General features: G+C 47.3%; 1 protein-coding gene across 1 annotated transcript; it reads right to left on the reverse strand.

Moving 5' to 3' along the window:
* On the reverse strand, positions 1–6,450 carry LOC120669650 (alanine--tRNA ligase, chloroplastic/mitochondrial). The gene is made up of 13 exons (XM_039949459.1): positions 6,234–6,450; positions 6,025–6,105; positions 5,716–5,918; positions 4,873–5,051; positions 4,378–4,456; positions 3,844–3,978; positions 3,585–3,734; positions 3,381–3,491; positions 2,377–3,300; positions 1,689–1,961; positions 1,217–1,426; positions 727–881; positions 1–585 (listed from the first exon to the last, which is right to left on the reverse strand). Exons 1-13 carry the CDS (start codon positions 6,364–6,366, stop codon positions 249–251), a joined length of 2,970 nt encoding a protein of 989 aa, XP_039805393.1. The 5' UTR covers positions 6,367–6,450; the 3' UTR covers positions 1–248.
* Between the last annotated feature and the right edge of the window lie 1,316 nt (positions 6,451–7,766).

Below are 7,766 nucleotides of genomic sequence, written 5' to 3' on the forward strand. Positions count from 1 at the left end.
TGACGCGTATCGACATTTGCTGTATGAAAATTTCGATTTTGATTTTTTTAACCCTTCCCTCCTGTCTTGCTACCTACTGTAGTTACAACTTACACATGCTGTTCCATCGTCTGCACAAAAGCGTACGATGCCAGGACGGGAGGAACCAACAGTGTTTCTCCTGGCTGCCAACAGCCATCAGGCCCATCGAACCTTTTGAATTCCCTGTGCGTATACTGCTGCTACCAAACATTGAGTGAAGAGAAGGATCAGCTCGAGCTGGACGACACCGCCGCGACGATCTCGGCCCGGGCCTTCTCGAGGGCGTCCGGCAAGCTCTCCGGCTTCCGGCCGCCGGCCTGCGCGAAGTTGGGCTTCCCCCCACCGCCTCCGCCGCAGAGCTTCGCGATGCCGCCCACGAACTTGCCCGCCTGCAGCCCCATCTTGACGACGGCGGGGCTGAAGGCCGCGACCAAGCTGACTTTGCCGTCTCCCGGGGTTGATCCCAAGATCACCGCGGCAGGGTCTTGCAGGGTGCCTATGAGATACTCGGCGGCGCTTCTCAGCCCGTCGGCGTCCACGTCGCCCATGTTCTCCACCACGACCCTGCGGGAAACAGATTTTAGGTCGGCTCGCCAACTTTCTGAGTTGAGGGGTGGCGGTCGCTTTTTTTTTTGTTGCAGCTCCTTTAGAGACTGCGCATGTAGTGATAGTGAGGATACATTTGGCAATAACTAAAGCAAGTACCTGACATTATGGGGTTCAACGGTTGTGGCTTTACTTGCAAGAGATGCTGCTTTGAGCACTGCAATTTTGCTGCGTAGAGATGATACTTCGTTTCTGGTTGCTCTTAGCTCCTCAAGAATTGTGTCTACTCTGCCATTCACATCTTCAGCCTTAACCTGAAATATGAGTCACACGGTTATAACATCAATTGGGAAATTTAAGTGGAGAAACATACTTCCAGTCACTCTACCAATGTCGGTAACCAACATGATGTCTCAAATCAAGTGATTTTTGGGTAAACAGTCTGTTAACACGTGTGCTATGATCAGCAGTAAGAGGCATGCAGATTCCAATTACAAATGGGTTTCAAAACACTTGAAATGGCAAATCCAAAGCCCGTTTGAGCAGGAGATAAAGACCACCGGATGAACGGACGTATAGCCGTCCAACTGACCAACAAAAGCATGACAAACGATAGGAATGGGCAAGCTTTCTATGAGTGACATCATACCTTGAGGGATGAACACAAGCGTCGCATGTAGTTGTCCCGAGCACAAACATATTCAACAAATGCATCACCAGCAACTGCCTCTATCCTTCTGATTCCAGAGGCTATTCCCTGTTCTGAGATTATCTTGAAACCACGAATCTCAGCGGTATTACTGACATGAGTTCCACCACAGAGTTCCAATGAGACCCCAGGGACCTCTACGACTCTGACCTATCAGAGAAAAATACAAAAAATTTATAGGTTTTGTTATCGGCTCATCGTTATTGCTTCTATTCTTTCTTAAAAACTCAAAAGTATGAATCTTAAAGATAATCAAGATCCTTATTTGCAAACACTCATTACTGATGCTCTAATGACTAAAGAGTACTACTTCTACCAAAATTCTCTTTTAGCATAGGTTGCTCCTTTAAATTCAGAATGAATGATCTATGAACTTTAATGATTTTTCCAATCACAATGATGATATACCAACCTCTTCACCATATTTTTCTCCGAACATTGCAATTGCACCAGCGTTTTTTGCATCTTGCAGAGCCATGACTTTTGTCTCAAGATGTGTTGCATTGCCAATCCATTGGTTGACTAGTGATTCAATTTTCAATAATTCCTCTTCAGAAAGGGGGCGATGAAAATTGAAGTCAAATCGGAGACGGTCAAATGCCACGAGGGAACCAGCTTGTGAAATTTCTGAACCAACCACACTTTTAAGAGCGGATTGTAGTAAATGTGTTGCAGTATGATGTGCCTACAGAGAAGCAGAACGAAGTTATATAAATATTATGACCTGATAATATTTGTTTTAGAAAAATATTCATCGAACAGAGTTCACTTCTGAATTGTAACAAAAATATTGCTTATAACCAGACATGTTACATGTGCTACAAGCTAAGCTATCAGGAGTCATGAAACAAAAGTTATAACCTATAGTACTACAAAAGTTTTCATATAATCCGAAATGTTACACGCAATGCTATCAGAAGGCATGAATGAGATGAAACTAACTATCTGTACAAAATATTTCTTTGTTTCTTGTTTAAAGACCGCTAAAGCCCATGTAATAAAATCAGAACTCAAGTTAGTGCAATATCAAATAAATAAAATGAGGAACAAAATAAAAAAGGCCAACAAAAAGAAGCAAATACAATGCCACAATGTCATACCTTAGCACCCTGCCTCAACTTTGCATCAACAGAGGCATCAATTTCCTTGCCAACCTCTACAGACCCCTGCTTAATCGTGCCTTTGTGCACAAATATATTTCCCAGAGACTTTTGGACATCAGTGATTTCTATGACTGCTGTTTGTTTTCTATCCTCCCCTCCATTCAAATATAAGAAACCCTTATCTCCAACTTGGCCACCTGATTCCGCATAGAATGGTGTCCGATCTAATAATATTTCTACTTCAGAACCTTCAGAAACTTCATTAACTGGGTTTCCATTAACTAGGAGACCTTTGACAACAGCAGTGGCAAAGAGCGAGTCATATCCAAGAAATTCAGTATCAGGGATGCTCTTGACTATCTCTGTCTCATTTCCTACAGAAAGTTTGACTACATTATGAGCAGCCTGAGATTGTTTCCTTTGGTTTTCCATTTCAATTTCAAATCCCTTCATATCAACAGTGACACCTCGTTCACCAGCTATTTCAGCTGTAATCTCTACTGGAAAACCATATGTATCGTACAAAAGGAAAACATCCTTTCCAGATAGGGAAGGATTATTTCCATTATTACCATCACTTAATAAGGCCTCATCTAGAAGGTCACCTAATAACTTTTCACCTCTTTCCAAGGTCTGGACAAATCGTAGCTCTTCCCTTTGGAGTTCTCCGATAATAGATTTCCTTCGTGATTCGACATCTGGATCTATCTGAGTGCTAAGGTTGATCACTACCTCAGCCAGTGAAGGTAAAAATGCACCTTCAGGGTTTCCATGACCATCACCACCTCTTATACCTATCAATCTACCCATCCGAACTACTCTTCTTATCAACCTTCGAACAATATATCCTCTCCCAATATTTGATGGAAGGACCCCATCTGATATAAGATAAACAGCTGCTCTCATGTGATCGCCGATTATCTGGAAAACAGAGGAAATCAAAGGTTATAGGTATCCCCCTTATTTGTCACAAAGCAAGTACTACATCCTGAATAACACACTTTAAGATTTGTCTTCATGGCATCATCAGCTTTAGCATATGACACCAATGCCAAGCTAGCTGCCTTTTCTATAATTGGAAAGATCAAGTCCGTCTCGTAGTTGTTTGGAACCTATGATAGACGACAACAATTTTGCGTTAGATCATAACTTAAGCAAAAAGGTATGACAAATCATTTTTTGAGAAACAAAATGATAGGTAATACCTTTTGAAGAATGCGTGCCATACGCTCAAGGCCCATTCCTGTATCAATGTTCTTTTGTTTCAATGGTTCTAGCGATCCATCATCCTTTTTGTTGTATTGCATAAAGACGAGATTGTAGAATTCAATGAATCGACTATCATCGCCCAAATCCTGCATACAACTATATGGATATCACCAATTTCAGTAATTGAGAATCCCTTACATACAAGAAAAAAATATAATCTTTTAAACCATTAATTCCACAAGAATCTTTACACACCACATCTGATGATCCTCTCTCAGGATAGAAATCGTAATAAATCTCAGAGCATGGTCCACAGGGTCCAGTTGCTCCACTAGTCCAAAAGTTATCTTCCGCACCCATCCTCTTTATACGCTCTTTTGGTACACCAACCTTCATAAAATAAATATATATAGAATCAATAGATATAGAATCCATCATTCATACTGCAAGCCTAAGACTAATGCCCAATTAGTATGGCTCAAATATCTTTTCAAAGCCACGTGTCATCCACAGGGTTACAAAGTATAACCCCTGTACCTCTTGTGAACAGAATGTGTGAGCTTCGACAATTAAGGATGACCAATGAGGCAATGAATCATAACAGTAAATCTCTAGTCTACCATCCACTACAGTTTACGGTTGTCAAAGAAAATAAAAAAGCGACCTAGAAGAGCAGATCATGAAACGTGGTTAAGACATAGCTCACTTTCTAATTGTGCACAGGCTCCTGTAGCCTTAAATTGGCAGTGAGATGTGACAAAAATCATATAAAAATTTTAGATAACCAACCTCATTGTGCCAGATGTTGAATGCTTCATCATCATCTTTGAAAACACTAATCCACAGCCTTTCTGCAGGTAACCCATACCTAAATAAAAAGAATGAGAACTAGATACACTCAAGAACTTGTAAAATAAAATGAACTAAAGACATATGGGTAAAAAATCTTTTTGGTGACTAGAAATGTAAAGCTCAACATGCAAATCATTAGCACTGACCGAAATCAAACAGAAATACACCAACATTGATCACCAGGTCATGTTTTATACACACAATCATTGATGGTAAAAATGGAAGTATTATCTTTCCAGGTAAACGAAGAGCATGTCAATACCAATTCATGCCTGACAATACTGAGGACAACTCTGATATTCGAGAAGCATATGAGTATGAATGGCATCTCTCTGGTAATACGCAAACATATGGTAAACTTTTCAGATGAACAGATTATAATTCACCAATAAGGCGATCTCACTCCATGGAGAATAAAGGAACTGTACATACTCCTTAGTTGCCAGCTCCCATGCCCATGCAGTTGCTTCCTTCTTGAAGTAATCGCCAAAGCTGAAGTTCCCAAGCATCTCAAAGAAGGTCTGGTGTCGAGCTGTGCGTCCCACATTTTCAATGTCATTTGTTCGTATGCATTTCTGGGAGGTGGTGGCACATGGCACACGCCTCGGTTCCTGTAAATGGCAACATAAGAACTTCGGAATGAAGTATGCTGAAACAGTTGCATGTTGAAGCCAGGGTTGTCAAAATCTTACTCATCTTATTGGAAAGATTATATGATCATAGATAGAATCTTATTGCTGTTACAAATCTATCGCAAACATGTAGGATCATGCTAAGAAATTAGCATCAGATTATTCTACCAATTCAAATAAATGATTATGAATGAATACTTAGAAAATATCCTTGCAGTTGCAAAGTTTTAGCTTTTATTTATTCACACAGAACTACTGTTTGTTTAAAGCATATATGCATTTCACGTTTCAACAGATAAAAACATGCGTGCATCTAAAAACGGCATGTAGTGACTTTGGACTAGGAGGGGGTGCAAGAACTTTCTTGAATTGCAATGATTTTGTGCGTCCCACAAATTCCAAACACACCCCTCGTCCAAAAACCCGTAAATAAGATGTCCATATTATGGGTAAAAATGTGTTTATGTTCATCCATTTGACCATCTTGCGAAACATTTCCCATTCTGCCTACCACATTCAGATCATTAAAATTACAGAAGCAGATATTCATAAACCATAACTGTCTGTTCCGATGGTGTGCGTCCATTCCACAAATATATTCCAGATGCATTAAAATGAGCATTACGCAAGTCATAAGACACACCTTGCCAAGAAATATAGGCTTGAACTGAAGCATCCCTGCGATGGTGAGGAACACTGTCGGGTCATCGGGCACAAGCGATGAGCTAGGGAGAATCTTGTGGCCGCGGGCAGCGTAAAATTCAAGGAACCGCCGGCGTATTGCGTCCCCGCTCCACTCCCCAGGAACTGCGGTGCCCACTTCCTGTGTCGCGGGTTCTAATGAGGCTGCAGATTGCAGGGGGGGAATTATGACGTCGAGCCAGAACAGCAATCGCAGATAAATTACCAATTAATAGTAAAATTGCAGAGGTGTCATGCTAAATAATTGAACCTGACGAGCTGCTTGTTACGAAGAATCCGTTCTTACGAGCAGAATGCCTTTGTGCCCAGCCATCTCTCACGCAGCCAAACCCTGCACCCGCGACATACGCCCCAGCATGTGAAACCCGCACCGCCTCTACCCTCTAGAACCGTTGCCGCAGGTTGTACAATTTGAACAGGAGCAGGCCTCCGAATGAGCGTGAGGATGGGGGGATTTACCTTGGTGTCGAGGGGAGGGGCGGAGTCGGCGGCCGGAGACGAAGCGGGGAGGGAGAAGGCGGCGGCGGTGGGCGGGCGCGGTGGGGAGGAGGGGGACGGGGCGGGAGGTGGGGGAGAGAGCGGCCACCTCCATGGCTGAGGGGGTGGCTGTGCCTCGGCGCGCCCTTCTGGTGTTTGTGGTTTTGGCTTGCTAGCGCTAGGTGGTTATCGCGAAGGCGTGTGCGGCCAGTGGCCGTCGTCCGTTGTTATGGGTTCTTTTTTTTGAAGGACCGTTGTTATGGGTTCTGATAAGACCAGAGACCCACGGATTTCACAGCGGTAACCCATCAAAATGATTTTGAGAAGAGTCTTACAATTTGAAGTAGGATAATGCACTCGTCATACTTTAAACTCATCCTCTAAAAAAATATTTCAATCTGGTTATCAAAATTTCCTCTTTTATATTTAGTTTCTCCGCACCCATTTATCCTCTAAATTCTACTCTATACCAACTGCCGGACCCACCTGTCAGTCCTTTTTATTTTACCCACACCCGAATGGCCTCTCTCTCTCCGCCCCTTCTCTCCTGCTCCACCCCGCCGGCGCGGCGACCCTCGGCCCTCTCCTCCCTCCTCCTTCCTGGCTCGCCACCGCCGCTCGGCTCCTCCCTCCGCCGCGCTAGCCGGCCTCGAGCTGCGCCGGCGCGGGGCGGGCGAGAAGCGAGCCGCGCGGGCGGGGCGGCGGCCGGGCGGAGGCGCGCGGCGGCAGCGGGATTGGCCTGCGCGGCGGCGGCGGCGGCGCCGGGCCTCGACGGCAGCAGCTGCGGTGCGCCGGACGACCCACGCGGGACAAGCGGCGGCGGCGGCGCGACGGAGCGGCCGCGGCGCGGCGCGGCGGAGCGGCTGCGGTGAGCCGGCCAGCGAGTGGCGCGGCGGAGCAGGTCCCGCCCCCCAGCGGCGTCGCGATGAAGCGGCCGCGGCGCGGCGCGGCGGAGCTCTCCTCCACCGTCTCCCACCCTCCGCCGGCGAGCTCTCCTCTCTGCTCGTTGCCCTCCGCGGCGCGTGCGCGGGCCGGCTGAAGCAGCGGCGCGTGCGCCGAGCCGCGGGGCGGCGGCGGACGCGGCGTGCTGGCGGAGCAGGCGTGGTTGCGGATCCGGTCGTCGCGCGGTGGCGGATCCGGCCCACGACTCCCTGGCGCTCGCCCCCAAGCCGTCCTTCTTCCCCGCCGGCCCCGCGCCCGTCGTCCTCGCCGTCCCCGTCCGGGCGCCGGCCACCCGTGCCCCAGTCACCAGCGCCGGCCTCACCCCAGGCCCCAGGCCCTCCTCCGCCACCTCCTCGCGGCCTTCCTCCTCCGCCGCCCCGCTCCTCCTCCCTCGCCGGCGCGGGGCCATGGAGGCCAAGCAGAGCAGCGGCGGCTCCGCGGCGAGGCGAACTGGCGGCGGTGTGGTGCAGCAGCGCCCGAGCCAAGGCGGGGCAGAGGAGGTTCCGAGCATGGGCGGGAGGGCCGGGGTGGTTGGAGCAGCCGGCCTCGGGAGGCGGTAGCGGACCGCTGGCT

Source organism: Panicum virgatum, chromosome 4N, assembly GCF_016808335.1.
Source record: "Panicum virgatum strain AP13 chromosome 4N, P.virgatum_v5, whole genome shotgun sequence".
Classification (NCBI taxonomy): domain Eukaryota; kingdom Viridiplantae; phylum Streptophyta; class Magnoliopsida; order Poales; family Poaceae; genus Panicum; species Panicum virgatum.